The sequence below is a fragment of the Echinops telfairi genome, unplaced genomic scaffold, assembly GCF_000313985.2.
Source record: "Echinops telfairi isolate 266 unplaced genomic scaffold, ASM31398v2 ScPeMD7_7419;HRSCAF=8457, whole genome shotgun sequence".
NCBI lineage: Eukaryota > Metazoa > Chordata > Mammalia > Afrosoricida > Tenrecidae > Echinops > Echinops telfairi.
In genome coordinates this window covers 40,964-55,067 of record NW_022111319.1, presented here as the reverse complement: position 1 = coordinate 55,067, position 14,104 = coordinate 40,964, and the positions used below count along the sequence as shown (strand labels likewise).

The 14,104-nt window shown below is 35.9% G+C and overlaps 1 protein-coding gene across 1 annotated transcript in view; it reads right to left on the bottom strand.

The window, feature by feature from the left end:
• Positions 1-14,104, bottom strand: part of POF1B (POF1B actin binding protein) — a gene marked incomplete at its 5' end in the record, with an annotated part of 86,459 nt that overhangs the window by 39,450 nt on the left and 32,905 nt on the right. Inside the window, 2 exons of the mRNA XM_030887583.1 lie at positions 7,292-7,374; positions 8,172-8,300. Of these exons, the coding sequence (XP_030743443.1) occupies positions 7,292-7,374; positions 8,172-8,300 (212 nt within the window). The remainder of the gene's footprint in view (positions 1-7,291; positions 7,375-8,171; positions 8,301-14,104) is intronic.

Genomic DNA, 14,104 nt, shown 5'->3' with positions numbered 1-14,104 from the left:
ATCCTTAATTGTAGCCCTAATGTAAGAACAATTAGTTCTTATGACATGGCTCTACTCAATACTCATCCTCACTGAAGATATGGGTCCTATAGCAAAGGGTGGTGAAATCAGATGGTGCTCAGCTAGCAGAAAGTTTAGCATCTGGGGTCTTAAAGGGCTGTCTTTAAATAAGCAGCCATCTCAGTGAAGCATCAACTGTCCACATGGACGAAGCACACCAGCCTGAGTGATCAAGGAATTGTAAACATTGAAATCTAAATCCAGAGGAAGCAATGATATCGGAGCTTAGATTCTGAACACTTGGTTTGCAGAAGGCTATGGATGACAGTGGAAGCCCAGAATCCATTTGAAGGGTCTCCACATGAACTATGCCCATGGTGAATCCCTTTGGCCCAAGTTCAGGGATGACCTCCTTTGGAAGTGTGACTGGAATATAGTATAACTCTCTGGAGGCTGGCCTCTTTCCCTCTGCCTTCACCTTCCTACTTGCTGGTCACCCTAAGAGCTGCTAGAGCCATGCCATGTTTTCCTCTGACCTCAGATCCACACAATTTGCACACACCGGCTTGTGATCTTCTGGCATTCTGTGTCATTGCATGTGGCTGTTTGAGTCTGAAGAGGGACTTATGGAGTAGCATAGGACATATGGACTTGAGTTAGACTGCGCTGGGATGTTTGCTTGCTATATAATTACTCCTCAATATAAAGCTCTTTCTTACACATATATGAATATCACTGGATTTGTTTCTCTAGTGCACCTAGCCTAACACAATTATCTACCATAGATGACAGAAGATACCATTGCTTGGACCCAGCACACCTTCATTCTCAAAATGATGACTTTGCACGTCAACATTTTGAAATGGTCTTGTGCTACAGATTTACTCAATGCAATACTTTCTGGATTTCTTGATTGCTGCTCACATGGGACAAGAAGCCTTGGTGGTATAGTGGGCTATGCACTGAGTTGCTAACCATAAGGTCAGTGGTTCAAACCCACCAGCCAGTTCATGAGAGAAAGATGAAGCTTCCTGCTCCCATAGAGATGTAAAGTCTCAAAAATCCAAAGGGTTGTGTGAGTTGGGATTGACTCAATGGCAGTAAGTTTGTTTTGTTTTTGTCATTGTTCCATTCAATTAAAAGAAGTCCTTGTTAATGTCAGTCCCTTCTCTGTTTATCATTATCTTGTCTATTGCACAGAGGAGAACTGCCCAATATGATTTCTAAGGCTGCAATCTTTATAGAAACCAAAAGTTTAGCACTGCACACCCACCAGCTGCTCTAGAGGAAGAATATGTGGTAATAAGTTTCTATAAAGTAATGAATGTAACTGAAAATCTCTAAGCAAAAATCTAGATGCATAACTTTTGACGTTGGAAAATGCAACCGTTTGTCACAAATGCCACTGTTTTATGCTATAAGTTTTTACTTCTGAAAAGCAACAAAAGAATAAGATGATTTAGAATTCATCTAAATTTAAAACTCATGATGCAATGATGTCAAGAAAGGGAGAAGACAACCTATGGAGTGAGAGAAAATATTTGCAAATCATATATTTGAATTTGTATCTAGATATATAAAGAACTCTTATAACTCAACAATAAAAAAGCTAATGATTCAATGGCAAAGTGGAATACTTTAATAGACATTTCTCCAGTGGGGATATACAAATGGCCAATAGATACATTAAAAAAATGCTAAACAACATCTGTTATTCAGGAAATGCAAAGGAAAACCACAATGAGAGACAAATGTTGGTAGCGATCTGGAGAAGATGGGTGAACTGGGAAAAGATACACCTGCTTTGGAAAAGTCTGATAGTTCCTTACAAATTTAAACATAGAGTTACTATGTGTCTCAGCAATTCCACTCTTAGGGGTATGAAAAAGAAACCAAATTTACTGCCACCAAGTTTATTCGGACTCATTGCAACTCTCTATAGGGCTTCTGAGGCTGTAAATCTTTATGGGAGCAGGCAGCCTCATCTTTCTCCCACGAAGGGCTGGTATATTTGAATCACCAACCTTGCAGTTAGCAGGCCAACACCTACCTGATAGCATCAGTAGGGGTCCTACGTATAATACTAGAGATGAATGAACACATACATACATGCAAAAACTTGGTTATGTATAGCAATAGCAGTGTTATTCATAGTAATCCAAAATGCCTATCAACTAATTAATGAATATATATAACATAGTATAGCCCCCCCCAAAGGAATATTACTTTATAACAACTAGTGAACAACAAAGTAAACATGGATAAATCTTGATATGCTAAATGAAAGAATTCAGCCACAGAAGAGCACAGATGTTTTTCTTGGTGAAATGGTTGTTCAAGTCTTTTTGCCCATTATTTGTTTGTCTTTTTGCTGTTGTGGAATTTTTTACATAGGAGAATAAGCCAAAAAAAAGTATTGCTATAAAATAGGAGAAGCTTTTAGTAAACAAAAGATATAAAAATGTGAAGCTATCGTTTCTCAACCTGTGCTCCATGTAGGTTTATATAATTCTGAAGGGAGGTGTTTCCATTTTTCTAAACTTTCCCCCAGTGGTTTCTGTGTTCTTTGATTTACACTACGTCATAATGGCAGTTTGGGGTGACAATCATGGTTTTAAATGTTCTTTGAGTTAGGAGGAAAAGGGTGGCAAGATCAGGGCTCTTGGATGATGGGGTAAAGTTTCTCAAGGAAGTTCTCCCAGGATAGTCCTTGCTACCCTGAAAGAATGAGCAGATGCTTTTGTTGTGGTGGAAAAATTCCTAAGCACAACTTTCCTGGTCTTTTCCCCAACAATGCAGTTTTCGTGAATCTTTGTAAAAGCCCCTGTGATCATCATGTGTCCTTCAAGAACATCTGTCAAGGTTACATATTTGGAATCTCCCAATCACCATAACCTTCCTAGCTGACCTATCGGCCTTAAATGCAGCTGGTCCAGGAGAGTCCTTCAGAAGCCACTTATTTGATTCGATCTTTTTTTGAAAGCACCCTAGGAAGCCTAAGACAAGTGTACTATGACAAGAAGGTGTCTAGTCATCCACTTATCATAGATACATCTTTAAAAGGATTTCATTTATAATAAACCTATGCATTATGAACTGGAACAGATCCTTGTAACAATAACACCGAATTACCCTATTTTATTTGTATGTGTGATATATGGGAACCATAGTTATATTTTTACTTTTTTTGGAAACAGTCTTCAATGAACAAAATTTTAATTTTAGTAAAGTAATTTTTATCTGTTTTATCATTTGTTGCTTATGCTTTGGGGATCATATTCTAGAGTCAATTGTTAAATATTAACTCGTCAAACTCCTACATTTGATTGAAGACTTTCCTGAATTTAGTTATTACATCTATTCCTGGTGACTTTGCTTTTGTACATCATGTGTTGTATGAGTTCAGACTCATGTTCCTGCTTTAGAACTTCACCATTTGCTGAGGAAACTCTTCTTTCCTCACTGAGTGGACTTAGCATCCTTATTGAAAATGCATTAGCCAGAAATTTGTGTGTATTTCTTTCTGGAGTCTCAACTCTATGCGATTGGTCTACATGCAGTGATGGGATTCAGGCAGTTCACACTGGTTTGATAGAACTGATACCCAGTTTTTTGTTGAGTTTAGTGAACCAGTTGTTAAAATGGCACTTATAATCAGAGTTCTCACTAAACTTTTCTTTTTAACAATTCATCTGTGCAACAGAGTATTCTATGTGCCAGTTGTAATGTTCATTCTGTCTGCAGGTGTAAAAATTAGACAGAGTTATTCTTGTAACATTTATTTATTCATTTCATAAAACTCATTATACTTTTGAGGAAATAATACATTTTTATTTCCCTCGTGTTTGTTACTTCAGTAAACAAACATATAATGTAAAGAAGAAAAGTGCATAACAACCAGAGGATGATACACTGTCATTTGTGTTGCCTTTATATGACCTTCCAGATTCCCATGAAATATTATGAGTGAACTATGAAGTTCCTGAAGGTATTCATACAGCTAAAAATATTGTCTGAACTATTGCTACAAGTTCAGCGGAAACAGAAGGGGGTTTTCCAATGATGAACATAATATGTTTAGAGAAGAGAAGTTGCTAAACTGTTTCAAATATATCAAATACAATGACTATTGCTTGATCGGCCTACCTCTAAAGGAATGGGATCCTACTCCTACAGTGAAAAGATGGTTAAAGATAAATTCTCACAGCTGATGATGCTTGGATAAATGCAAAGACTATTGCAAATGAGGACACCAATAAAGAACAATATGAAAATACCTTAAAGAATAGTTTTATTATTTTTGTCAGGTATCACTTAGTATTCTTCCTTAATATTTCAAAATTCATAATATAATCTAATTTCATGTACCTCTATTATTATTTGTATTTAAGTATTGACCGTATGAAGTAATACACTACCTTTTGATATAACTTTTTTATACTTATAACAGTCATCAGGGCAGTGAACTGGTTATTAAATGTTAAATTATTTGAATCCTACCCCTGTCTATATGCTTATCATTACACAATGTACCAAATTTTGGTTATTTTAGCTTTAGACCAATAGAAGAGAATTGAGAGTCCAGAAATAAGCCACACACACATCTATGGCTTACGTATTTTCACCTAGGATGCTAAGTCCACTCGATTTGGAAAGAAACATCTCCTCAAGAAATGGTGTTGGGAAACACAAATTTCTAATGCAAGAATATAAGTCTGGATGTATATGTCACGTTATGGACAAGAAATCATAATGGATAACAGTAATAGATAAATGCAGGAAACTCTTAAAGCAAACGTAGGAGTTCCATGACTTAGTATTTTAAAATTGACTTTAGAATATGAACCAAAGCACAGCAACAAATAATAAGATAGAGATAAAAAGGACTTTATCAAAATTAAAATTTTATTTATAGTATGTTTTAAAGGAGCCTTGGTTGCACAGTGGTTCCATATTGGGCTGTGATCCACAAGGTCTGCAGTTTGAAATTACCAGCAGCTTTGCAGGAGAAAGAAAGAGATTTCTACTCCAATAGAGAGACAGTGTGGGAACCTCACAAGGACAGTTCTACCCCGCCCTACAGGTTCACTATGAGTTGCCATTGACTCAATGGCAGTGAGGTTTTTTTGTTGTGTTTGTGTTTTCCTGGGGGTTTTTTGGTATGTTTTAGGATTGGCACATGTGTGTCCTCTGACTGTGTTCTTATTTTTCAAGATTGCTTTGATTTTTCACTCCTGTGGCTAAATTTAGTCTCAGTTGTTTTATTCTTTTAAATGCTATTGCAAATGTAATGATTTCAGAAAGCTCATTGTTTATTTTTACATGACAATCTTTTATCTTGTCAATTTGCTGAATTAGTTTATTAGTTCGAGTATTTCTCTTGTGAAATATTTGTGGGTTTTTTCTATATAGAGAGTCATGTCATCGGCAAAAATAGGATAGTTTTTCTTCTTTTTTACTTGGAGAGCTTTTATTTATTTTTCTTATGGAAATACGTATCAAAATCATATTGAGGGATCACTTCACACCACTATGGTGTCTATGCTTTAAAGAAAGAGAAAACAATAGGTTTGGCCATAGATATAGTGAAATTGAAACTCTTGTCCATTGCTGGTGGGATTATAAAATGATACAGCCACTATGAAAAACAGTTTGGAAGGTCCTCAAAAGTTAAACGTAGGGTTCCACATGACACAGCACTTTCTCTTTTTCATATACCCTGTTTCCACGAAAGTAAGACATCCCCCGAAAATAAGACCCACCTGCAGTTTTGCCTATTGCTGAAATATAAGGCATCCCCCTGAAAATAAGACCTTCCCTAAAATAAGGCCCCCTGAAGCGACCGTAACTCTGGACTCTGGACCGTAGCCGTGGGCACCACCGCACAGCTCACTGTTGGCCGCAGCGCAGCCGAAGCCAGCAGGAAGTGCAAGGTCTCTTTTAATAAAACAATAAACAATAAATGTGTACTGTATTCTTCTTCATGGAAAAATAAGATATCCCCTGAAAATAAGACCTAGCGCATCTTTGGGAGCAAAAATTAATATGAGACATGGTCTAATTTTTTGGGAAACAGGGCATGCCCAATAGATTTGACAGTAAGAAGTTAAGCACATATTGTACACCAATCTTCGTTGCAGCATTTTTCATAATAGGCAAAGAGGGAAAGAAATGAAATACCCATCAACAGGTGAATAAATGAAGAAAATGTGTACATACAGGTAGAATAATACTCAATAATGAAGAGAAGTGAAATCTTGATGTATGCTACAACTTGGATTAATTTTAAAAACATGCTGAGCAAAATAAGTGACTAAAAGTAATTATTGTATGATCCCACTTATATGAAATATCCCCTATATATATTTATTATCAGAGGTTCAAAGTAATGAAAATATAAAAAAATTTAAATACCAAATGCTTTGTTTTATGTACATTTACCCTGGTGATTTGTGTGTGTGTGTGTGTGTGTGTGTGAGATTGTTTGAAGCGAACTTGTTTGTCAAAAGACTCGAAGTCCATTTTAGTTTCACTTTCCTCCATTTGTCTTTAAGCCACTCAGACCACTGTTTAGGTTTTAGGGCTAAGGAATCTGGAGGGAGCCAATGATTTTTTTAATGCTACTTTCAGTTGTGTGGGGACACTGAGGAAGACTGAGATTATGTGCGATAGCGTCCATTTTTAAAAATATATTTTTCAATGAAAATGTCTTGTTTTAGCTATAATAAATTTATTTTAAAAGGTCACCTATTGTATGTTATTTAAATGAAACATTCAAAGGAGACTTTATTTATAAAAAATCACTTTCTGTTTGGTTTTGCTATTTTATTGAAATGTGAACTGTGATCATGTCGTTGTTATGAAGGGTGACCCGGCCTGTGAATAATGCCTACTCGCCATAAAAGAGCAAGACAAGCGAAGTAGAGAGAGAGAGATTTCTGATGACATAATTTAAGCACATGACTCAATCTAGAGTCCAAGAAAATTCAGTAAAGTGAATCTTGCTTTGAGTTGGGTTTCTAAAAGTGTCCTGACTTGCACATGTGGTAAATCAACTAATTACTTTGGTTCCCATTTCTACAGTGTTTAACACTGTTCATATAGAAGAGATTTGCTACAGAATTTTATTGACCATAAGAGTGAAGTATTTTTTAAATATTCATTCTTAAGTGGAACTATTGATCAGCAGACCATAATCAACTCTGTTTATGGGTTTGTGCATCAATCAAATGTGCAATAAATTATTTAATAACCAAATCAACATGAAAATGTTATTAAAAAAATTCATTACTTTTTAGTGGTTATAGTAGTCCTTCCACCACTGGACGTTTGGTTATGAGATGAGTATATTTCTTGTCTCAGCTTGGAGAGTTCCTTGTAAATAAAGAAAATAGAGTTATTTGGAGACAATTAGCAACATGAGGTATGAATTAAGCTCAGTTTATTAACAAGGCCATAAGGGGAAAAACGAAACAAAACATTTTCATTCATTTCTAGCCTTGAAGCAAGAATGTTAACCCATTTTTGGAATACCTTGAAACAAGGTATCTAATACATTATGCCTGCGTTGACTAGCATAGGATTTCTATATCTGGGCGATAACATGAAAATGGATAAACATGGTTCTCAAGATAAATATGTGAAAGTTTTCCTTAAACACAAAAGTATTGAAGCTTAAACATGAAAACAGTTATTGATTTCTAAGATAAAGCATATCACTGAACTGTAGTACAAGCACCATTTGTTCAATAACAACAATATAACACACCATTTGGAGTAGTCCTTCAATATCTTCTGCGTGTCAGATCCTGGGCTACACGGTGCAGATAAGGGAAGAATAGAACACAGTTCCATGTGGAAATAGCACAACTTGTAGCAATGAGGTCACAATCTTACTGTTAGTCCCACTGCTAGTGAGATATAAAATCAATGTCTTAAAAATATCTCAGACCATAGCACTTATTTTCTACTTCAATTCCAGCTATCATTTGAATGGTCTCTCTTGAAATATAAATCTTCTGTCCTTCACAAGTATTTACTTTGCATCTCATATAATACAGTAAATTGTGAAATTATATTTTTTTCAAGTTTATGGAAATTCTTTATGAACAGGGTCACGTTTTCTTCCACACTCACTCCTATCTTGCTTATCTCAGATTGACATTTCTTACCTCAGACTGACGTTTTATAAGGGAGTCCTTCTCTTCCAGCAAGCTTGTCATTTCTTTAAGTTTGAATTGGAAATCACTGCAATTTCCTTCTCTTCTACAAACATCTTTTTGGTATTGGTTTAACTGGGTCTAATGATTGAAAAATGACTAAGAATTATTATGATACCAACTAAAAGAATAAAATACTCAAGAATAAATTTAGCCAGGAAGTGAAAAATGTATACACAGAGAAATATAAACAGTGCTTAAATAAATCAAAGAAGACCTAAATAAATGTCATATGGTACTGCTGAATTGGAAGACATAATAGTGTTAAGATGCCAATACCCAAAATAGCCTACAGATTCAATACAATCTCTATCAGAATTCCAATAGGTTTATTTACAAAAATTAACAAATTAAATTTCAAAATCATATGTAATTATAACCTTTTATGGATAAAAAAAGTTATCTGTAGAAGGAAGAAAAAGTGAGATACTCACATTCACTATAGTAAAATATAATTTAAAGCTAGAGTAATAATAAAGACTGACAGTGGTATGAGAATAGGCATACAGATAAATGAAGTAAAGTTGAGTGTTCAGAAGTAAAGTTACATATCTATTGTCAATTTATTTGAGAAATAGTTCTAAGCCCATTCAATGGGACAATAATTTCTTTTCTACAAATGTTGCTGGGACTAGTGGAGCTCTATATGTAAAATAACTAAGTTGCACAAGTACCTTACATAATATATGAAGATTGACCCAAAATGGATCAATGACCAAATTTTATCATTTTAAGACTCTTAGAAAAAATTTTAAAATCTTTTATTGAAAATAATTTCTTAGCCTATGACAGAAAAAGCAGAAAAATATAAATAAATCCATCAAAAATGATATTTTAAGCATCAAAGAACTTAATTAAGAAAATGAGAAGACAATCTACCAAATGAGAGAAAATATGTGGCTATCTCATATCTAATAAGCATTAAACAGTCAGTATATATAAAGAATTTCTACAACAACAAAATGATAACTCAATGTAAAATAGACAAAGCACTTGAATTGACATCCCTCCAAAGAAGATCTAGAAATGAACAATTAGCAAATGAAAAGATGCTTAATGTCATTAGCCATTAGAGAAAGCCAAATCAAAATAACAATGAAATATTACTTCATATCCAGAGGAATTTATAATACCAGAAAAATTGAAGAAAAAAATCACATTTTGAACTCTATTGGCAGAAATTGGAACTCTTGTGTATTACTTGTAGGAATATACTATGATGCAGTCACTATGGAAAACAGTAGGGAAGTTTCTCAAAAAGTTAAATATAGAATTCTATAAGACCCCTCAAATTCCAATTCTCATCATGTATGTTAATCTACGCTGTTGGTTCTCTGTCCAAAGAATCACTTAGTATTTCTTGAAAGGTTCGTCTGGTTTTAATAAATTCCTTTAATTTCTTTTTATTTGTAAATGTCCTAATTTCACTATTAGAAACACAATTTTGTCTAGCATATAATTCTTGATTTTTAATGCATGCCTTCCTATTGCCTTCTCTGTATTGTTTCTGCTAAAAAATTGGAGCTTCATATTATTTTGTAGGTAATTTTTCATTTCTCGAGTGTTGTTCGCAGGATTCTTTATTTGGCTTTGGTTGAGAAAGCTTGATTATGATATGCTGTGGTGATTTTCATTTGGGGTGGATTTTGTTTGGGGTTCTTTCAGTTTCTTGAATGTTTATGGTCTTATTTTTCATGATGTTACATTCATGTATGTTACATTCCAATAACTTTTATAATGTTATATTTTTGTTTTTTCTTCCTTTTTTGTAACTCTGATCACACATAAGATTACTTTTGATTATATCCTACATAATTCTTAGTATTTCTTAGTATTTTTTGTATTGTTCCTCTAGTTTCATATTGAAGGATTTGTCCTCAAGCTCATTAATTTGGACTCCCAAAGAATCAATTCTAATTCTTTGCTCTGTCATTGGATTATCTACTTCTGAAGCCTTAGTATTAATGTTCTGTTCTTCTATTTGCTGTTTTGTATGTTTAATTTTTTAAAACTTTTTTGTCAGTTTGTTCATGTAGTATTTTCCTGAATATACCATGCTCATGGTTAGAAATGGATACTGAATAACGCAGGAAGTATCAAGAGAAGATGAAAAGGATACGCAGTCACTGTACCAAAAAGAACTAGTCAACATTCTTTCATTTGAGGAAGTAGCATATAAGCAATAATCAAAGATGCTGAAGGAAGAAATACAAGCTTCACTGAATGGACGGTCCTAAAATGATTCATGCAGGAATTTTGGAATATCCATTGAAATGCGTCAGCATACTGATGAAGCATTGCAAGTGCTCGCTCCTCTATGTCAGGAAATTTGGAAGGCAGCTACTTGGTCAACTGACTTGCAGACATCAATATTTGTACCCCTCCAAAGAAAGGTGACCCAAAAGAATGCTCAAACTACAGATCAATAATATTGATATTATAACAAGAAAGAGTTTGCTTATGATCATCCAACAATGATTGCAGCAATACATTGACAAGAAACTACCGGAAGTTCAGGCTGGATTCAGAAGAGCACAAGGAATGAGGGATATCATTGTTGATGTCAGATGGTCTTGGTTCAAAGCAGAGGATACCAGAAAGATGTTTACTTGTGTTTCATCAACTGTGCAAAGACATTTGACTGTATGGACCATAATAAACTGTGGAGGACCTTGAGAAGAATGGAAATTCTGGAACACTTCATTGTGTTCATTCAGAATTTGTACATGGATCAAGAGGCAGTTGTACAAACAGAACAAGGGAATACTGCATGGTTTACAATCAGGAAAGGTGTGAGTCAGGGTTGGATCCTCTCATCACACCTGTTCGATCTGTATGCTAAGCAAATTATCAGAGAAACTGAATTATATGAAGAAGTATATGGCATAAGGATTGGAAGACGGCTTATTAACAATCTACAGTATGTACTGAAAGAGAGGAGAAATTGAAGCACTTGCTGATGAAGATCAAGGATTATAGCTTTCAGTATGGATTACAACTCAATATAAGGAAGACCCAAATCCTCCTAACTGGACCAATAGGTAACATCATGTTAAAAGGAGAAAAGGTTGAAGTTGTCAAGGATTTTATCTTACTTGGATCCACAATCAATGCTCATAGAAGCAGCAGTCAAGAGATCAAAGGACATTACATCAGGCAGATCTTCTGCAAAAGACCTCTTTAAAGTGTTGAAGAACAAAGATGTCATTTTTAGAACCATATCTGTGCCTGATAAGGTTTTCAGTGGCTCCTTCTTCTGAAGTGCGGGCTGGGTCCTTCTTGTCTTCATCTTGTTTTTTCTGTATCTGAAAGCTCCACTGAAACCTGTTCGCTTTAGGTGACCCTACTGGCATTTGAAACACCAGTGACTTAACTTCCAGCATTACACCAACAAAAAAGTCAACAAAGTACAACTGACAGACAAGTAACCGCTGAAAACCATATGCATCACTCAGAAACATTGTCCTGAAGGCATACTGAATGGAGGCAGAACATTATTAGAGACAGTGCTGGAGGATGGGCCCTTTGGATCAGAAGGCACTCAAATGTGAAGAGCTAATTTCTCTGCATGGAATTAACGTGGTGACAAGAGCTGTGTGAAGCCTGTGGGAGTGCAGTCTTTGAGATCTTCATTTGCTGATTGGGAACAGTCCAAGGTAAGAGGATATAACTGCAAAAATCTACTAATATTTGGAACTTAGGATGTACAAAGTATGAAGCTAGGAAAATTAGAAGTAGTCAAAAATGAAAATAAATGCAAATAAGTCAATATCTTAGGTTTTAGTGAGCTGAAATGGACTGTTTTGAATTGGAGAATCATATGATTTACTGTGGTGGAAATAACACAATCACTAGGAAGGGTGCTGTATTCATTGTCAAAGGGGACATTGCAAAACGAATCATGAAATACAATGCTGTCTATGATAGGACTATATCTATCCACATGCAAGAAAGTCAACTATTCCTCAAATTTATGCACCAACCACAAAAGCAAGTGATGAAGAAATTGAAAAATTCTACTAATGACTTTAGTCAGAAATTGATAAAACATGCAATCAAGATGCTTGGTAATGATTGGTGATTGGAATTCAAAAGTTGGAAACAAAGAAGGGACAGTAGTTAGAAAATAAAGGCTTGGTGCTAGACCAAAACTAGCAATCACATGATATAATTTTGTAAGACCAACAAAATTTGTTCCTTGAAAATACCCTTTTTTGAACACATGGACTTGACCAGATAAAATACATAGAGATCAAACTGACTAGATCTGGGGGATGAGACACTGGAAAAGCTCAATATCAGCAGCTGAAACCAGGGTAGGGGCTGACTTTGGACATGACCATACATTCCTTATATATAAGTCCAGGATAAAGCTGATAAAAATTAACACAAGACCATGAGAAGCAAAATATGACCTTGAGCATATCTCACCTGAATTTCGAGAAGATCTCAAGAACAGATTTTCTGCATTTTACACTAATGACAAGCGATCTGCTGAACTGTAGGAGGACATTAAAACCATCATTCATTAAGAAAGCAAAAGATCATTTATAAAACAACAACAACAGGAAAGAAACCTGGAATTCTGTGATGCTTGATCACTGAAGACAAAAATGGATGCATATCACTGAAGACAAAATGGGTGCATAAGCAAATGTGGTGAAGAAAGTGGATGGTGCCGGGCTATCAAAAGATATACCATCTGTGGTTAAAGGCCTGAAGTTAAACAAGTGACTATCTAGCACAGAAGCAACAAGCCCACATGGAAGAAGCACACCAGCCTGTGTGATCATGAAGGTAAGAGGCACCAGAAGACTCAAAACAAGACAAAAAACATATTTTTGAGAATGAGGGGGGTTGGAGCAGAGACCCAAAACCCATTCCTCACAGGTGGGTCACAAGGAAGGGATGGGTCAACCAGGGTGCAGTATAGCACTGATGAAGCACACAATATGCTTCTGGTTCTTAGAGGCTTCCTCACCCCCCCCCCACTATCATGACCCCAGTCCTGTCTTTCTGTTCTTGCTAGACTGGAGCATGTACACTGGTACAGATAAGAGCTCATGACACACGGAATCCAGGCCAGATAAACCCCCCAGGAACAGAATTGGGAGTAGTGATAGTAGGAGGGTAGGGAGAAGGTCGGGGAAGGAGAGGAGAATGGGGGAACCAATCAGAATGATTGACACATAATTCACCCCCCCCAGGGGGATGAACAACAGGAATGTGGATGAAGGGAGATAGCGGTTGGTGTAAGATCTGAAAATAATAATAATTTATAATTTATCAAGGGGTCACGAGAGTGGGAGGGTGCAAGGGAGGGAAAAAAGAGGAGCTGGATACCAAGGGCTCAAGTAGAAAATAAATGTCTAGAAAATGATGATGGCAACTTATGTCCAAATATGCTCGATACAATTAGGTATAGAATGTTATAAGAACTGTAAAAGCTTGGCGCCCCATCAGACTTGACTGAAAAACACTCTTGAAGGCCAACAAACAGTCCTTGAACTACCTACAAGCTTTTCTTTCTTGTTGTTGTGTTTTTTATCATTGGCTTATTGTTGTTGTTTTTTTGTTGTTTTCTTTCGTTGCTTGGTTTTGCTCTGCCTTGTTTTTGTGCATGTTATTATCTCTGCTGGTCTGTCTAAATAAGATAGGCTGGATGAACAATCTGGAGGAGAAAACAATGAGACTGATAGTTCTGGGGGGACATGAGGGGAGGAGGGGGAGGAAGAGGTGTTAACAAACCCAGGGACAAGGGAACCACAAGTGATCCAAATTGGTGGTGATGAGGGTGTAGGAGGCCTGGTAGGGCGTGACCAAGGGTAATGTAACCGAGAGGAATTACTGAAACCCAAATGAAGGCTGATCATGATAGTGGGACA